Consider the following 20620-nt stretch of genomic DNA (forward strand, 5'->3'; position numbering starts at 1 on the left):
CTATTGATCAGGATACGGAGAACACTTGTGCTTTCTGGTGGGAATGTAAAATGACACAGCCATCATGTAAAACAGTGGCTGTTCTTCAAAGTGTCAAACATAGAATTACCATATAATCCCACAATTCTGCTCCTAGGTATATACACAAAAGAACTGAACACAGGGACTCAGATACTTGTATACCTAGTTGATAGCAATTTTATTCACAAAAGCTAAAAGGTAGAAGCAACCCAAGGGTCCATCCACAGATGAATGGAAAAACAAAAAGTGGTAATATACATACAGTGGAATATTACTGAGTCTTATTAAAGAGTTAGGGAATTCTGATATATGCTACGACATGAATGAACCTTGAGGACATTATGCTATGTGATATAAGCTAGTCAGAAATTGAATAAGTATTGTATGATTTCACTTATATGAGGTATCTAAAGTAGTCAAAGCCATAGAAACAGAATATAGAATTCTGGCTGCCAGGGGCTGGGGGTTGAGGGAAGCAAGGAGTTATTGTTTAATGGGCACAGAGTGTCAGTTTTACATGATAAAAAGAATTCTGGAGATGGATACAGAATATTGTGCATGTATTAATGCCACAGAACTGTACATAAAAACGGTTAAGGGGCGCCTGGGTGGCTCAGTCGGTTAAGCATCTGCCTTCAGCTCAGGTCACGATCCCAGGGGTCCTTGGATCCGGCACTGAGTCAGGCTCCCTGCTCAGTGGGGAGTCTGCCTCTGCCTCTCCCTCTGCATATGCCCCTGCTCATGCTCTCTCTCTTGCTCACTCTCTCTCAAATAAATAAATAAAATCTTTAAAAATAAATGGTTAAGATGGTATATTTTACCATAATTTTAAAAAATCAATTATATTTCTATATGCTAACAATGAACTATTGGAAATTGAAATTAATAAAGACCATTTACAATACCGTCAAAAACATAATTCTCTGGGATAAAGTTAACAAAATACGTGTAAGATTTTTATGTTGGAAACTGTTAAGATATTGATGAGAGAAATTAAAGAAGACCTAAATAGAATGCTATGCTGTGTTAACGAATTTGAATACAATTCTGTTAAGATGTTAACTGTTTCTTAAATTGACCTAAAGATTCAATGCAATCCCCAAAAAATCCCACCAGACATTTTTGTAGTAATTGACAAGCTGATTTTACAATTTATGTGAAAATACAAAGGACCTAAAGTAGCCAAAAGATTCTAAAAAAGAAGAAAGCTGAGGACTTACTAGCTTGATTTTAAGACTTACTGTAATACTACAATAATCAAGACAGTGAGGCATGAGGATAGACATAAAGAATCAACAGAACAGAATGGAGTACAGAAGCAGATGCCAGTATTTATGATCACTAGATATTAGACAAAGGCGCCAAGACAATTCAATTGGGTTAAGTACAGTCTTTCAACACTGGTACTAGAATAACATTGTATCTATATGGGGAAAAATGAACCTTAACCCTTTTCCCTCTCCCCCTCTTTCTCTCACATGCGCGCGTGCGCATGCACACACACACACATATTATCTCAAAATGGATCATAGGTCTAAAAACAGCTAAAACTTGAGGCACCTCGGTGGCTCAATCAGTTAAGCGGCTGCCTTCAGCTCAGGCCCTGATCCCAGGGTCCTGGGATCGAGCCCCGCAGTGGGCTCCCTGCTCAGTGGGGAGTCTGCTTCTGCCTCTGCCACTCCCTCTGCTCATGCTCTCTCTTGCTGGCTCTCTCTCTCTCTCTCTCAAATACATAAAAATCTTTAAAAATAAGTTAAATAAATAAAAACAGCTAAAACTATAAAATGTCTAGAAAAAAGCACAGAAGAAATGTACAGCCAAGCTTATTGGGAATGCTATTGATAAAACATATCAAAAAAGTGAAAAGAAGAACATAGAAGAAAAATTCTTTAATCTTGGGGCAAGCAAAGATTTCTAAGGACACAACAAATAAGCCATAAAAGAAAAATACAATAAATCTGACTTTAATAAAATAAGTCTACAACACACCTACTAGAATTGTTGAAATTAAAAGGATTGAAAATACCGTATATTGGCAAGGCTGTGGATGAGCTGGCACATTCACCATTGACTGATGGCAGGAATGTAAAATGGTACAACTCCTTTGGGAAACAGTCTGGTGATTTCTTATAAACTTAGAAATATAGTTTACCACATAACCTAGCAATTCCACCTCTGGATATTTCCCAAGAGAAATCAAAACAAATATCTATACCTTGAATGTTCATAGTAGCATTATTCATAATAACCTCAAACTGGAAAGCCAAAATGTCCACCAATAGACGAATGGATAAACAAACTGTGGTATATCCATATAATGGAGTACGACTCAGGAATAAATAGGAACAATCTATTGATATATGCAACAATGTGAGTGATTCTCTAAAACATGATGATGACTGAAAGAAGTCAGACCAAAAACAAAACAAAACAAAACCAAAAGCACATACTGTATGATTACATGTATATGAAACTCTAGGAAAGATAAATGTAATCAACAGTGATGGAAAGTGTATTAGTCACTGCCTGGGGCTGAGAATGTAGATGGGAATTGACTTGGAAGGAGCACAAGGGAATCTTTTAAGGTGATGAAAATATTCTATATTTAGATTGGGGTAGTGGGTACATTGGGGTATGTATTTGCCAAAATTATCTAACTATACACTTAAAATGAGTGTTTTTAGTGTAAATTATACTTCAATAAATTTGATTTTTAAAGTAAATTAATAATGATTTGTAAGGGTCCCTTTAGTTCTATAATTCAGTAATCTATGAATTTATGAACTCCAAAAAATCTGATTATTATAGATTTTACCAGATTATAATGATATCTTAGAGCAATATGGTTAGAAAAGATCTTAAAATTCTGAGTCAAAAAAATTTTTCTGATGCTTGAATCTTCTTCATAACATTCACACCAAGTGGACAATTTCTGCTTAAATATCTGCAGGGAGAGGGAATTTACTATATTTTAAGAAAATCCATTTCAGTTTTGGACAGGTCTAATCATTAGAGTTTCCTTATGATGACCTGAAATCTCACTCCTTGTAAGTCTCACCCATGGAAACATGCATGGAATAAACCTAATTCTTTTACCCCTTGACAGCCATTCAAATATTAGGAGGAAGCTATTATGTTCCTCCTAAATCTTCCACTTTCCAAGTTTAACATCCATATTTCCTTTAACTAATTTTCAAATAAGATGGTTTGAGTGCTCTCACCATCCTGAGTGCCTTCCCCTTGGCACATTAGAGTTCGTCAAAATCCTCCTTCAAAAGTGTTGCCCCCTAGTCGTATACAATACCGTAGGTATGCTGTAACCAGAGCAGAATACAGGGTGATTATACACGTTTAGAAATATTCTATATGGATGTAAAAGAAAGCACTCAAGTAAACATGAGATGAAGGTCAGCTGTGGCTCATTCTTGATACAGCTATACCATAAAAATACAGTAATTGAGGTTTTAAGTCAACAAATATTTATTGAATGCCTAATCTGTGCCTAGTATTATATAGGATAAGTGGAATATGATCCTTTCTATAGATAATCTTAAAATATTTTTGTGGAAACAAGATTTACACGTACAACATAACTGCAAATTAATAAAATTGTATAACTGAATATCAAACTGTGTGGCATTTATCATATGAATTTAGAATGGGGATATGTAGATGAGCACCTTTGTGAGTACTGATTGAGTGTACATATGACCTGAAGCCGACAAGAGTAATATGTTAGAGGACAGAGTCAGATCTGAAGAGACCTCAATAGGCTGAAATGATGAGCCCATTCAAATAAGATGAAGACAAAGAGGGAATAACAAAATATCCCATACTTGGATCCCCCAAAACAACTGTACAAGAACAGAATACATGAAATGTAGCTTAGCAGCAGCACGTGTGAAAGATTTGGTGTTTTTAGTTGACTAAAATATTGTGGGAATGGCTACACTTGCTTTTCACAAAATCAATGACAAACTATTGTAATAGAAACAAAGACCGCAGTGCCACCTAGTGAACATTACTAGTTTACTTCTGATCACAAGGTCATTTTCAGTCCTACAATGAAAAGGCATGATTTTTAGAACTCCATAGAGTAAGTAGAACCAATATAAAACCAACACATGAGACATGCTGGTTTTCACTTTAGGTCATATATTCTATAAATAGTCTCATCTTGTAACTGTTGTAGGTCTTATCACCACACTGTGCTTTGAAATCGTACTTTAGTTTCATCAGTCTATAGTAGTACTAATGACACTTCATGTAGATAAATTGCAGTTGTAAGCTGAGGACGAGATTTCCGCACTGAGTTAAAGAATGCTCAATTGTGCATTACCATTAACTTTATCACAGACTATCACCAAAACAATCCATTATCCATCTCTTAATGAAAATTAAGGTTTTATTATGATTTGCAGCAAAATCCCATTATATAAAGTTGTGATCAGTTGCTCCCCTACATAGAACCCAAGCTCATTTCCCCTATACTAAGTCTGTCTATTCAAGCCTATCCCTTACACAAATCAAACATTTAAAAATTTTCAAAAATAATCTCATAAAATTAAGCTACCAGACTTAAGGTACTATAAACTCCCCAAAGGCAGAGATGATGTCTGTGAAACTACATAGTTGTAATATTGTCTCATACAAAGTAGTGGAGATACTCTCAATGGATAATGGCACTGAAAAATTTACATTTATGTGACTTTGAAAATAAACCAAAGAAATTACCTATATTTAGAATTGCTACCTCAAAAGGATGTTGCCAAACATATGAAATAATGAATCTGTAACATAATCTACTAAGAGTTCAGAAGAATATATTCTCCAACTCCTTTAACCCACCCAAAGTAATTTCTGACCTATGATTTAATATTTTATTTTAAAGCAGAATTTCTAAAACTGTGTTTCTCTCTTCCCAAAGGAACTAGCTATAGAAAACAATAATGTGGTGATTTCTAAAATAATGTAATCTCCTTCAGTTTTGATAATCAAGCATAGATCATCATCACTTTTAGTCTCCAATTATCCATAGTAGCAAGGACAGACAGAGTATGAACAAATGCAATTCCTTTAATCACAAGAAACTGACAGGTGTTAATTGAGTCTCTGTGGCTATACATTAGGCTCTATGCCAGCTGTAAGGGAAAATAAAAGTAAGATATGGTCCCTGTCTCAAGGAGGTGGCAATCTGATAGGGGGCTAAGTCAGGTACACAAGTAATTAGAATACAATGCAGAACATAAGTACCTAGGTATAAATTGAAGTGTTACAAAGTTTTAGAAGAAAAGCAAGACTCGGAAATTTCCTTATAAAGCCAAGGCTGTCATTAGGACCTAGGCTTTGATAAAGGAAATTTCATAAGGTAGAAATTCAGGGAAGAGGTCATCTGCCATGGAGAAGCACGGAAAAAGGTACAGAGGTAGAAAAGCACAGACCATGGTTAGGAAGCTGCAAACAATCCAATTGAGGACAAACACAGTATACATGTAATGGAAATAAAATAGGATTATGTTATTTCTAGATTATGGAGGACCTTAAACACCAAGGTATTTGGTCTTTATTTACAGCAAGCCACTGAGAATTATCGAGGAATGAAGAGTTGAAGCTAATATGGATTACTGAGGGTACAGTGTACAGAAGAAAAAAAAGAAGAGACCAGAAAATAAATTCACTCAACAAATGTTTATTGAAAACTTACCATGTACCAAGCATGATCGTGGGTGTTGGGAATAAAATAGTGAAAAAGATAAATATAATACCTGCCCTCATCCAATATTTATTTGGTGAAAAGAGCAAGTAACAGAAATAGAGAAGGAACAGCCAGAGCAATAAACAGGATTAAGAGAAGATGTCAAAGAAGCCAAAGAGAAAGTTTCCAGAAGGAAGAAGTGGTTGAGAGTATTATTTTGTGCTAGAGAGATCAGAGAACAAGAAGGACTGAGAAAAGATCATTAAACTTGATCTTCTAAAGACCAGTTTATAGGCCAAGGAGCTAAAATGGCAGAGGAGTAGGGGACCCCTTTTTCAGCCGGTCCCAAGTCGAGCTGGATAGGTAACAGACCGTCCCAAACATCCACGGAATCAGCCTGAGACACAGGAAGATACATCTGGATCTCTACAAATGAACATCTCCAGCACTGAGTAGAAGTACGAAGCGGGGAGCTGTGAAACCGCGCACAGATATCAGAAGATAAACGGAAGGGGGAGGGAGCCGCCCCGTTTGGGCGCCGGGAAGCGGTAGCCACCTGCACGGGGGAGCAGGCGGACTCGTGGACCGGCACCCGTGAGAGAGCAGACTGACCGTGAGCCGGGCAACGCGTACCACCAGACTTCTCACGGAACTCCTCCGGTGTGCTCACTGGATCCAGACTCAGACGGGGAGCTCCAGAGCACGCGGGGGCGGCTGGCGGCTGGCGGTGTTAGAAACACAAAGGACAGAGACGCACTGGCCCTGGAAGTGAGGGCTGGGACGCCGGGTGTGGGCGCACATCCTGGGACGCTGCAGGGTTGAGCAGCACCAACAGAATCAGACGTAAAGTGGCCAAACATCAGTGGAGAATGGTCCGCGATCCCTCTGTTCTGAGACAGAGGCTGAGATTCGGCCACTGATGCTCTGACTCTCAGAAGAGGCACAGCAAACCGCCAGGGAAAGCCGCCAGAGAACAAAAGCCTGGAAATACCAGCTCACAGTGTGCCCACCCACATCCCCCCTTGCAGGGGACACAGAGACTCTACCCAAACAAGGTAGCCTGAGTATCGGCACGGCAGGCCCCTCCCCCAGAAGGCAGGCTGAAAATCAAGAAGTCCGCATCCCTAAGGTCCCTATAAAACAAAGGTGCACGGCCTGGATCCCGGTCAACAATTTTGGCTCTGGACAACCCTGCATCCTCTCCTCATCAGAATGACGAGAAGGAGAAATCCCCCCCCACCGGCAAAGAAAAGACAATGAGTCTATGGCCTCTGCCACAGAACTAATGGATATGGATATAACCAAATTATCAGAAATGGAATTCAGAGAACAATGGTCAAGATGATGTGTAGACTTGAAAAAAGTATTAAAAAAATATTAATGAGAATATGGAATCTCTAAGGGCAGAAATGAGAGTGAATCTGGCAGAAATTAAAAATTCTATGAGCCAAATGCAGTCAAAACTAGAGGCTCTGACGGCCAGGGTCAATGAGGCAGAAGAACGTATCAGCGAATTGGAGGATGAGTTAGTAGAAGAGAAAGCTAAAATAGAATCTGGACTCAAAAAAATCCATTCTCATGAATGTAGGTTACGGGAGATTACTGAGTCAATGAAACGTTCAAATGTCAGAATCATCGGCATCCCCGAGAGGGTGGAGAAAAACAGAGGTCTAGAAGAGATATTTGAACAAATTGTAGCTGAAAACTTCCCTAATCTAGCGAGGGAAACAAACATTCATGTCCAAGAGGCAGAGAGGACCCCTCCCAAGCTCAACCACGACAAACCTACGCCATGTCACATCATAGTGCAATTGGCAAATATTAGATCCAAAGATACAGTACTGAAAGCGGCCAGGGCAAAGAAATTTCTCATGTACCAAGGCAAAGGTATCAGAATTACGTCAGACCTCTCTACACAGACCTGGAATGAGAGAAAAGGTTGGGGGGCCATTTTTAAAGCTCTTTCAGAGAAAAACATGCAGCCAAGGATCCTCTATCCAGCAAGGCTGTCATTCAGAACTGATGGAGAAATAAAGACCTTCCAGAATCGCCAGTCATTGACCAATTTCATAACCACGAAATCAGCCCTACAGGAGATAATATTAAGGGGGGTTCTATAAAGGTAAAAAGGCCCCAAGAGTGACACTGAGTAGAAAGTCACAATCAATAGAAACAAAGACTTTACTGGCAACATGGCATCATTAAAATCATATCTCTCAGTAATCAGTCTCAATGTAGATGGCCTAAATGCTCCCATAAAACGCCACAGGGTTGCAGATTGGATAAAAAGACATGACCCATCCATTTGCTGTCTACAAGAGACTCATTTTGAACCCAAAGATGCATTCAGACTGAAAGTAAAGGGATGGAATACCATCTTTCACGCCAATGGACCTCAAAAGAAAGCTGGGGTAGCAATTCTCATATCAGACAGATTGGATTTTAAACTAAAGACTATAGTTAGAGACACAGAAGGGCACTATATTATTCTTAAAGGATGTATCCAACAAGTGGATATGACAATTATAAATATATATGCCCCCAACAGGGGAGCAGCAAGATACACAAGCCAACTCTTAACCAAAATAAAGAGACATATAGATAAGAACACAGTAATAGTAGGGGACCTCAACACCCCACTATCAGAAATAGACAGAACACCCTGGCAAAAACTAAGCAAAGAATCAAAGGCTTTGAATGCCATACTCGACGAGTTGGACCTCATAGATATATATAGAACACTACACCCCAGAACCAAAGAATACTCATTCTATTCAAATGCCCATGGAACATTCTCAAGAATAGATCATGCTCTGGGACACAAAACAGGTCTCAGCCAATACCAAAAGATTGAAATTATCCCCTGCATATTCTCAGACCACAACGCTCTGAAATTGGAACTCAACCACAAGGAAAAACCTGGAAGAAACTCAAACACTTGGAGGCTAAGAACCATCCTGCTCAAGAATGACTCGATAAACCAGGAAATCAAAAAACAAATTAAACAATTTATGGAGACCAACGAGAATGAATACACAACGGTCCAAAACCTATGGGATACTGCAAAGGCAGTCCTAAGGGGGAAATACATAGCCATCCAAGCCTCACTCAAAAGAATAGAAAAATCTAAAATGCAGTTTCTATATTCTCACCTCAAGAAACTGGAACAGCAACAGAGGGACAGGCCTAACCCACTGACAAGGAAGGAGTTGACCAAGATTAGAGCAGAAATCAATGAATTAGAAACCAGAACCACAGTAGAGCAGATCAACAGGACTAGAAGCTGGTTCTTTGAGAGAATCCATAAAATTGATAGACCACTGGCAAAACTTGTCCAAAAACAAAGAGAAAGGACTGAGATTATTAAAATTATGACTGAAAAGGGAGAGGTCACGACCAGCACCATTGAAATTGCAAGGATTATTAGAAACTTTTATCAACAGCTATATGCCAAAAAACTAAACAATCTGGAAGAGATGGAGGCCTTCCTGGAAACCTATAAACTACCAAGACTGAAACAGGAAGAAATAGATTTCTTAAATAGGCCAATTAACTATGAAGAAATTGAGTCAGTGATAAACAACCTTCCAAATAATAAAACTCCAGGCCCAGACGGTTTTCCTGGGGAATTCTACCAAACATTCAAAGAAGAAATAATACCTATTCTCCTAAAGCTATTTCAAAAAATAGAAACAGAAGGAAAGCTACCAAACTCATTCTATGAGGCTAATATTACCTTGATCCCCAAACCAGGCAAAGACCCCCTCAAAAAGGAGAATTACAGACCGATTTCTCTAATGAATATGGATGCCAAAATCCTCAACAAGATCCTTGCTAATAGAATCCAACAGTACATTAAAAGGATTATCCATCATGACCAAGTGGGATTCATACCTGGGATGCAAGCATGGTTCAACACTCGCAAATCAATCAATGTGATACATCATATCAACAAGAAAAGACTCAAGAACCATATGATCCTCTCAATTGATGCAGAAAAAGCATTTGACAAAATACAGCATCCTTTCCTGATTAAAACCCTTCAGAGTGTAGGAATAGAGGGTACATTTCTCAATCTCATAAAAGCCATCTATGAAAAGCCTACTGCAAGCATTATTCTCAATGGGGAAAAGCTGGAAGCCTTTCCCTTAAGATCAGGAACACGACAAGGATGCCCACTCTCGCCACTATTATTCAACATAGTACTAGAAGTCCTTGCAACAGCAATCAGAAGACAAAAAGGGATCAAAGGTATCCAAATCGGCAAAGAAGAAGTCAAACTGTCTCTCTTTGCAGATGACATGATACTCTATATGGAAAACCCAAAGGAATCCACTCCCAAACTATTAGAAGTTATAGAACAATTCAGTAAGGTGGCAGGATACAAAATCAATGCCCAGAAATCAGTTGCATTTCTATACACGAATAACGAGACTGAAGAAAGAGAAATTAGGGAATCCATCCCATTTACAATAACACCAAAAACCATACGTTACCTTGGAATTAACTTAACCAGAGACGTAAAGGACCTATATCCTAGAAACTATAGATCACTTTTGAAAGATATTGAGGAAGACATAAAAAGATGGAAAAATATTCCATGCTCATGGATTGGAAGAATTAACATAGTTAAAATGTCCATACTACCCAGAGCAATCTACACTTTCAATGCTATCCCGATCAAAATACCGAGGACATTTTTCAAAGAACTGGAACAAATAGTCCTTAAATTTGTATGGAACCAGAAAAGGCCCCGAATCTCCAAGGAACTGTTGAAAAGGAAAAACAAAGCTGGGGGCATCACAATGCCGGATTTCGAGCTGTACTACAAAGCTGTGATCACAAAGACAGCATGGTACTGGCACAAAAACAGACACATCGACCAATGGAACAGAATAGAGAACCCAGAAATGGACCCTCGGCTCTTTGGGCAACTAATCTTTGATAAAGCAGGAAAAAACATCCGGTGGAAAAAAGACAGTCTCTTCAATAAATGGTGCTGGGAAAATTGGACAGCTACATGCAAAAGAATGAAACTTGACCACTCTCTCACACCATACACAAAAATAAACTCCAAATGGATGAAAGACCTCAATGTGAGACAGGAATCCATCAAAATCCTAGAGGAGAACACAGGCAGCAACCTCTTCGACCTCGACCACAGCAACTTCTTGTAGCCATGTCTCCAAAGGCAAGGGAAACAAAGGCAAAAATGAACTATTGGGACTTCATCAAGATAACAAGTTTTTGCACAGCGAAGGAAACAGTTGAGAAAACCAAAAGACAACAGACAGAACGGGAGAAGATATTTGCAAATGACAAATCAGATTAAGGATGTCTATAGAGGGGCACCTGGGTGGCTCAGTCCTTAAGCGTTAAGCATCTGCCTTCGGCTCAGGGCGGGATCCCAGAGTCCTGGGATCGAGCCCCACATCAGGCTTCTCCACTGGGTGCCTGCGTCTTCGTCTTCCTCTCCCACTCCCCCTGCTTGTGTTCCCTCTCTCACCGGCTGTCTCTATCTCTGTCAAATAAATAAATAAATAAAATCTTAAAAAAAAAAAGATACCACCTTACGCCAGTTAGAATGGCAAAAATTGACAAGGCAAGAAACAACATTTTTTGGAGAGGATGTGGAGAAAGGGGATCCCGCCTACATTGTTGGTGGGANAAAAAATTGACAAGGCAAGAAACAACATTTTTTGGAGAGGATGTGGAGAAAGGGGATCCCGCCTACATTGTTGGTGGGAAATGCAAGCTGGTACAGCCACTCTGGAAAACAGTGTGGAGGTCCCTTAAAAAGTTAAAAATTGAGCTACCCTATGACCCAGCCATTGCACTACTGGGTATTTACCCCAAAGATACAGACGTAGTGAAGAGACGGGCCATATGCACCCCAATGTTCATAGCAGCATTGTCCACAATAGCTAAATCGTGGAAGGAATTGTGATGCCCTTCAACAGATGACTGGATTAAGAAGTTGTGGTCTATATATACAATGGAATATTACTCAGCTATCAGAAAGAACGAATTCTCAACATTTGCTGCAACATGGACGGCACTGGAGGAGATAATGCTAAGTGAAATAAGTCAAGCAGAGAAAGACAATTATCATATGATTTCTCTCATCTATGGAACATAAGAACTAGGAACATCGGTAGGGGGAGAAAGGGTTAAAGAAAGGGGGGGTGATCAGAAGGGGGAATGAAGCATGAGAGGCTATGGACTCTGAGAAACAAACTGAAGACTTCAGAGGGGAGGGGGTTGGGGGAATGGGATAGACTGGTGATGGGTATTAAGGAGAGCACGTATTGCATGGTGCACTGGGTGTTATACGCAACTAATGAATCCTCGAACTTTACATCAAAAACCAGGGATGTACTGTACGGTGACTAACATAATATAATAAAAAAACATTAAAAAAAATAATAAAGACCAGTCTATAGACTCAAAGACGCAAAAATCATCAAGAGGGGGAGTAGGTGGTGAGGCCAAACACCTTAGATAGCCTTGTCTATTCTTTCTCTTCTATCCTACATCTGATACATCAGGGTATTCTGTCATCTTCATTTTTATAATCTATTTAGAATCTGCTCCCCATCCACAATTCTTCCACCCTGGTCCATGCCACCTCATCTCTTGCCTAGATTACTTCAATGGCCTCCTAAACGGCCATTCAATGGCCTTCTTGCTTCCACCCTTGCACCTGCCCTAGCCTAGTCAATAGAGTGATAAGAGTGATCTTATTATTTTTTTTTTTTTGAGGTAGAGGGAGAGACAGAGTACAAGCAGGGAGGAGGGTCAGAGAGGGAGAAGCAGACTCTCTGCTGAGCAAGGAACCTGATGTGGGGTTCGATCCTGGGACCCTGAGATCACGACCAGAGCCAAAGGCAGACGCTTAACCGATTAAGCTACCCAGGCGCCCCAAGAGTGATCTTATTAAAATGCAGGTCAGATCGTGCTCGGTTTGGCAGTACACACACTAAAACTGGAACAATACAGAGAAGATAAGCATGGCCCCTGCAAAAGGATGACATGCAAATTTGTGAAGTGTTCCATGTTTTAAAATTTTTTTAAATTCAAAAAATTAAATAAAATGCAAGTCAGATCATGTCATTCCTCTGCCCCAAACCCCCCATGGCTCCCCATCTCACGTAGCATTAATGATAAATCTTTACAATGAACTACAATGTCTTTCTTACATAATCTGTTTCCCCACTATTTCCCTGATCACAGTTCCTACCTACCTTAATATTACCTGTGCTGCAGCCACACCCATCCCTTTGCTATTACTCAAATACCCCAGGTATGCTCCTATCCCCACAACCTTTGCACTTGCTATTCCTGCTATTTGGAATGTTGCAGTTTTTGTTTTTGTTTTTTTTTCCCCCAGATATCCACATAGCCAGATTGCTCATTTCCTCAGGTCTCTACTCAAAAACCACCCTCTCACTGAGGGCTTCCTTGGCCACCCCATCTAAAATTTCAACCCTTATTCCTCTTCTAAAACATTTAATGCCACCCTTTCCTGCTTAGTTTTCTCCTTAGCACTTATCACTAATATAACAGGGTCAGCAAACTATGGCCTTTGGACCACTACTACGTCGCCATCTATATTTGTATAGTCCACAAGCTAAGAAGGGTTTAACATTTTTGAAAGGTTGAAAAAAATCAAAAGAACAACAACATTTTATGATACATGAAAATTATATGAAATTCAAATTTCAGTGTTCCTAAATAATAAAGTTTTATTGGAACACAGCCATGCCAATTTGTTTATACATGGTCTATGGCTGTTTTCATGGTACAACAGCAGAGTTGAATAGTTGCAACAGAGACTGTATGGTGTAGAAAACCTAAAATATTTACTAAGTGGTTCTTCACAGAAATTTTGCTGACCTCTGTAATATTCACCTTTTTATTTTCTGTCTCTCCTAGTAGAATGATAAACTGCATGGGTATAGGTGTTTTTGTCTATTTTGTTCATTACTACACTCCAATGCCTAAGACAGTACTTAACACATAGTAGATAGTCAATACATATTTTTTAAATAAATGAACACTGAAAAAATATCAGCAGTAATTTTAGGTTAAAAAGTTTGGTGAAAGGAAGGACAAAGAACTGTAATTTGAGTAGTATGACAAGACTGAAGGAGGGTTTTTGAATAAAGATGTCAAAGTAATTGTAGTGATGGGGAAAGAAACAGTTGAGAGAGAAATATTAAAGAGCTAAAGTTGAGATTTGTAGAGAAGGTCCCCAGGGAAAGCTCTTTTTAAGAGATAAGAAGAAAGGAAGAGTAAAGCAAGGAGAAGTTGATGAAGTTTATGTGAGTGGCTACAAATTCAGAAAATTACAAGATACAGCTTTTTGCTAAAGGGAAGAGTAAGGCATGGTGGCTTAAGGACAAAAAATTTTGGAATCACCACTGTGAGGAATATGACAGAAAGTTAATAAGAGTCAGTTTTATTGAGTACCTAGCTGAAAAACCCTGCAATTTTAGCAGATCCAGTAAACATGGTTTCATAAATTTTTCTGAACAATGTTCAAATAGCTCAAGGGAAGGAGTGGGAAAAAAGCAATGAAAATTAACAAGGGAAGGTGGGAATAGTAAAACAGTAAAATATAATGGATTGTGTAATTTCTTTTCACCTTTCTATCTGTCTGAGTGCATAGAAGAGTATTCCTTACATATGGAGGGTACCAAATCAGTGCCTGCTAAGTTCAAGACAGGAAGAATGAAAGAGAAAAATACACTAACAGTAATTAACAATGAACATACTGAGAATAACTTTTGGCTTCACCACCAATCTGGCCTTAAATGATATAATCACACACTGAGTATACACTATTAGGACATGCCCGGTTCCCTGCTCTCCTCTTCTTCTCCTCACTACTAATACTATATGAAGTCCAAATTACAGGCTTAGTCCTATATTAGGCTCTAAGATCAAATTTTACATTAGTTAGAGGAGACTTAAGAAGCACTGTTTCAGGGTGCCTAGCTGGCTCAATCGGTGGAACATGTGACTCTGGATCTCAGTGTCATGAGTTCAAGCCCCACATCAGGTGTAGACACTACTTAAGAAAAAAAAAAGCAGCACTGCTTCAAGTCTTGAAAGACTGTATCTACTCCAATTCCAGTAACTGCATCCCAGCCTGGTCCCCTATGCCTGACCTCCACTCTTAAAAACAGCCTCCGATTCTAGGGACGCCTGGGTGGCTCAGTCGGTTAAGCATCTGGCTTTGGCTCAGGTCATGATCTCAGGGTCCTGGGATGGAGCCTCACGTTGGGCTCCCTGCTCAATGGGGAGTCCGTTTCTCCCTTTCCCTCTTTCCTTCACCCACCCCCGCTCATGCATGCGTGCTCGCTCTCTCTCAAATAAATAAAATCTTTAAAGATCCACCCATTAGGATACCCTGAGGCTAGCTGCTTGGTTGAGTCAGAGGCAACTACGTCTTGTTCATGTCTGTAACCTCAGAGACTATCACGGTGTCTTGTGCTGTACTCTATCTGCATTAGCTGAACAGATTGCAGAATAGATACCCTTCCTTGGCCTGAAAATGCATTCATCGAAATGGCATGTCTGACTCCAAGTCCAGGTCCCTCCCAAACTACCAGGCCAACATAAATCAGGAAAGTTACAGTAACTTTCTGATCACCTTCTTTACGTCTTTAAGTAAACAACTATCTTTCTGAAATAGTTAATGGCATCTTACGCAGAAATATAATGAATGAGGTAACGAAACCTGTGCGATAATTTTTTTTCAGGTCTTTAAGTAAACAGTAGTATTAACTACCTTTCTGAAACGCTTAAATGCTAGGCTGTGCTGAAATATCATGAACTAAGTAACATTTCAACTTCTCTTCCAGAACTATACATTTTTAATATACAAACTAAATGGTAAATATTCTTTTGAAAGAAAATCGGAGGTATTTAGTCAAATAAACTACCCCTCAAAGTAAACAAAAACTCAAAGGAAATGTCTGGAATTACAACCAGTAATCACATATTTTCCCCTAAACTTGTCATTAAAACCGGAAAAGCAAATAAAGCCTTCATACTTTATCTGGGTCCACACTTGTCCTTCCACAAGCCAATACCTTTCCCCATTTAAGTGCATACTATATGATACCCAAAAAAAGAAATGTCCCAATTGCTCTGGGAAGTATGAATGGCTTGATCCTTAAATAAGTTTTTATCTCACTCACCTCCTAGAATTTTGTTTGAAAAACAATCAGTTGCTAAACATTTTCTAAAGTAGCTGGACAGGCAACAGGTAACCCAGTACATAAAAGAACAGCCAATTTATCTGAGTATTTTCCCACACTGAATGTTTGACCGATAAAAGTGTACCTTATAATTTAGTCTGCTTCAAAGGACAATATTACAGATGGTTAGTAGCAGACAACTTTGTTCAGAAGTTCCAATGATATATTACTTTTCAGAAAAGGGTGCCCAAAAAGCCCAGTAAGTAATGGAATTAATGGTTTTTCAATTTCTCTCTTTCTGGGAAGAACCAATCAGCCATGTTTACAGTGTACAAATCAGGAAAATATCAATTTGAGTTTATCTTGTATGAAGGAACTCTCAGACATCTTAACCTAGTAGCCAAGAACACACACCAAACTGTATCTCTCTCTCTGCGACTGCACATAACACTTCCTGCCTTTGAAAAAATAGATAAATCAAAAGACCTTATCAAATTGTTTCAAACGTAGGTAACAGGAAGCCATGTTCCTCCGCAGCTTGGCAAAGTCCAGATCTGTTTGATCAGTTGCATAAAATCTCAGAGAATAACAGTACCAGTTTAGGGCATCAGCATAATTTTGTACCTAAAGGTTGAAAAGAAATAACAAAATTACAGCGATATCTCTACATTTGACCTTAATTTTTCCAAGTCACCTCTAGAAAAAAACAAAAAATTGTATTATTTTCTTTTTTAGGCAACCAAAACACAACACCCTCTCTAGGTGAATTCTAAGGCATTTTATGATCTGTCTAGATCAGTAGAAGTTACAGATTAATTGGCAATCAATATTCTCTCTTCTTTCCCATTAGAAATTTCACAGAAACCATCAACAAAATTAAAAGGCAACCTATGGGATGGGAGAAAATATTTGCAAACCACATATTCAATAGAGGGTTAACATCCAAAATATACAAGGAACTCCTACAACTCAATAGAAGAAAGAAAGAAAAAGAAAGAAAGAAAGAAAGAAAGAAAGAAAGAAAGAAAGAAAGAAAGAAAGAAAGAAAGAAAAAGAAAAAGAAAAAGAGAAAAAGAAAAAAAAAACAATTTAAAAATGGGCAAAGGACCTGAATAGACATTTTTCTGAAGAAGACGTACAGGGGCGCCTGGATGACTCAGTTAAGCATTCAATTACTTTTTTAAGACTTTATTTATTTGACGGAAAGAGAGCAAGCACAAGCAGGTGGAACAGGAGAGGGAGAAGCAGGCTCCCTGCTGAGCGGGGACACCCCCGCCCCTGATGTGGTGCTCAATCCCAGGACCCGGGGATCACGATGAGCCGAAGGCAGATGCTTAACCAACTGAGCCACCCAGGCGCCCCAAGCATTCGACTCTTGATTTTGGCTCAAGGTCGTGAGCTCAGGGTTGTGAGATCAAGGCCCAAGTCGGGCTCCACGCTCAATGGGAGTCTGTTTAAGGATTCTCTCTCTCCTCTCTCCCTCTGTCCCTCCCCCTGCTCATGCTCTCTCTCTCAAATACATAAATAAATCTTTTTAAAAAAAAGACACACAAATGGTCAAAAGGTAGAAGAAAAGGTGTTCAACATTACTAATCATCTGGAAAATGCAAATCAAAACCACAATGAGATATCATCTCATAACTAAGAGTTGCTATCATCAAACAGACAAGGGATAACAAATGCTAGTGAAGATGTGGAGAAAAGGGAAGTTGTACACTGTTGGTGGGAATGTAAAATGGTAGGGTTACCGTGGAAAACAGTATGGAAGTTTCTGAAGAAATTAAAAAATTAGAACTACCCTATGATCCAGCAATCCCATGTCATTATTTGAAAGAGATATCTCTACTCCCATGTTCACTGTAGCAATATTCACAATAGCCAAGGTATGGAAACAACCTAAGTGTCCATTTACTGATGAGTGGTAAAAGAAAATATGGTATATGTACACAATGGAATATTATTCGGCCATAAAAAAGAGGGGCATCCTGTCATTTGTGACAAGGTATGCTAGGTGAAATAAGCCAGAGAAAGACAAATATTTCATGTTATCACTTATATGTGGAATCTGAAAAAAAAAACCAGTTAAACTCTAGAAACAGAGGTTAGAATAGTGGTTGGGAGGGGCTGGGGGTAGGGGAAATTGGGAGAGGTTGGTAAAGGGGTACAAACTTTCAGTTATAAAATGAAAAAGGTCTGAGGATCTAATGTATGACATGGTGACTATAGCTGACTATAGCTATACTAGGTTGTATAATTGAATTTTGAAGTTTGAGTTTGAGAATAATTAGCATTAATTCTTCTTCAAATGTTTGGTAGAATTTACCCGTAAAACGATTTAGTCCTGGGCTTACTTACTGGGAGACTTCTGATTAATGATTCAATCTCCTTACTCATTCATCTGTTCACATTTTCTATGTTCATGATTCAGTCTAGGTAGGTTGTGTATTTCTACAAATTTATGCATTTCTTCTAAATTATCCAATTTGTTGTCACATAATTGTTCACTATAGTTCCTTATAATCCTTTGTATTTCTGTGGTATCAGTTGTAACGTCTCTCCTTTCATTTCTAATTCTATTTGTTTGAGTCCACTATCTTTTTTTTTTCCACTTTTTCTTGGTTAGTCTAGCTAAACATTTGTTGGGTGCTGGATAGTTCGGTATTCTGATAAATATTCTTCACCTCTACTCTGGGAAGCAATTAAGCTTATTTGGATCAATTTCATCCTTTCAGGTCATACTTTTGATATTTTTGGTAGGTCTGGAACAATGTTCGGTGCAGAACTAATTATTCCCCACTACTTAGACAGGATCCGTCTGAGTTTTCTACCCAACGCCCCATGAATTAGAGGTTTTTCTGTCTGGCTAGTATGAACAGGCTCTATTCCCAGATCTTTGTGAGTGCCAGGTGCCTTTTCCCACTAATATTTTCAGATGGTTACTCCCCCCTGGCTCCAGGTACTTTCATCCCATATTGTCCTAATTAGTATTTGGCTAAACAAGGGAGGAGGACTCTCTGACTGCCAGAGGTCTCTTTCTGAGCTGTGTGCTCTCCTCCCTGATACTCTGTCTTATGAACTCTAGCTTCTTTGGTCTCCCTAGACTCTTTGCTCCATCTCCTTAAGTTAGGAAGACTACTAGGATCCATTTCAGTTCCTCTTCTTGTGCTACAGCCTGGAAACTCGAGGGAGCAAGCTGCACAAGTGAAGCACTCACCTTGTTTATTTCCTATCACCCAAACATTACTCTCCATTGCCTGATGTCCAGTGTCTCAAAAACCACTTTTTCATTTATTTTGTCTTGTTTTTTTCTTTTTTTTTGGAGGGAGGTCATCAGTGGGGTGAGCAATTATTCAGGCAAGCACATAAATATGATCTCTGCTACATTTTGGTTAGAAGTAGAAATCCATCACAACTTTTTTAAATGGTACGTCCCATTTTTTAAATTAACTTTTTATTTTAATTCCAGTATAGTTAGCATACAGTATTCTATTAGTTTCAGGTGTACAGCGCAGTGCTTCAACAATTCCACACATCACCCTGTGCTCATCAAGAGAACTGCACTCCTAAATCCCAATCACCTATTTCACCCATTCCCCCTATACACCTACCTTTTGGTAATCATCAGTTTGTTCTCTATAGTTAAGAATTTGTTTCTTGGTTTGTCTTTCTTTTTTTTTTTTCCTTTGCTCATTTGTTTTGTTTCTTAAATTCCACATATGAGTGAAATTATATGGTATTTATCTTTCTCTGACTGATTTCACTTAGCATAATACTCTCTAGCTCCATGCATGTCATTGCAAATGGCAAGATTTCATTCATTTTATGTCTAATAATCTATTCCATTATGTCTAATATGTATAATATTCTAATATTCCATTTTATGTCTAATATTCCATGTATATGTATACCACATCTTCTTTATCCATTCATCTATCAATGGACACTTGGGCTACTTCCATAACTGGGCTGTTGTAAATAATGCTGCTATAAACATAAAGGTACATGTATCCCTTTGAGTTAGTGCTTTCGTATTTTTGGAGGAGATACCTAGTGGCGTGATTACTGGATCATAGGACAGTTCTATTGTTATCTTTCTTGAGGAATTTCTATACTGTTTCCTGGAGTAGCTGCACTTGTTTGCATTCCCACCAAGAGTGAAAGAGGATTCCTTTTTCTCCGCATCCTCACCAACACCTGTTGTTTCTTGTCTTTTTGATTTTAGCCATTCTGACAGGTGTGAGGTGGTATCTCATTGTGGTTTTGATTTGTATTTCCCTGGTGATGAGTGATGCTGAGCCTCTTTTCATGTGTCCATTGGCCATCTGGATGTCTTCGAAAAAACGTCTGTTCATGTCTTCTGCTCATTTTTTAATTGGATTATTTTGGGGGCAGGTGTTGAGTTCTATCAGTTCTTCATATATTTTGGATACTAACCCTTTATCGGATCTATCATTTGCAAATATCTTCTCCCATTCAAATGGATGCCTTTTAGCTTTGTTGATTACTTCCTTTGCTGTGCAGAATTTTTTATTTTGATGCAGTCCCAATAGTTTATTTTTGCTTTTGTTTCCCTTGCCTCAAGAGACATGTCTAGAAATGTGTTGCCACAGCTGATGTCTGAGAAATTATTGCCTGTGCTCTCGACTATTTTTCACTTTCTTCTTTTAATCTCTTTCTTTTTTTTTTTTTTAGATAA

General features: G+C 38.8%; 1 protein-coding gene and 1 non-coding gene across 3 annotated transcripts in view; one reads left to right on the forward strand and one right to left on the reverse strand.

Moving 5' to 3' along the window:
* Positions 1-20620, reverse strand: part of TEX11 (testis expressed 11) — a 279061-nt gene that overhangs the window by 115931 nt on the left and 142510 nt on the right. For both annotated transcript variants that reach the window (XM_034649574.1, XM_034649575.1), the window contains exon 16: positions 16411-16548. In XM_034649574.1, coding sequence (XP_034505465.1) covers positions 16411-16548 — 138 coding nt within the window. The remainder of the gene's footprint in view (positions 1-16410; positions 16549-20620) is intronic.
* LOC117797596 lies at positions 12672-12778 on the forward strand. The gene has a single exon (XR_004622595.1). It is a non-coding gene; the product is annotated as a U6 spliceosomal RNA (small nuclear RNA).

Source organism: Ailuropoda melanoleuca, chromosome X, assembly GCF_002007445.2.
Source record: "Ailuropoda melanoleuca isolate Jingjing chromosome X, ASM200744v2, whole genome shotgun sequence".
NCBI lineage: Eukaryota > Metazoa > Chordata > Mammalia > Carnivora > Ursidae > Ailuropoda > Ailuropoda melanoleuca.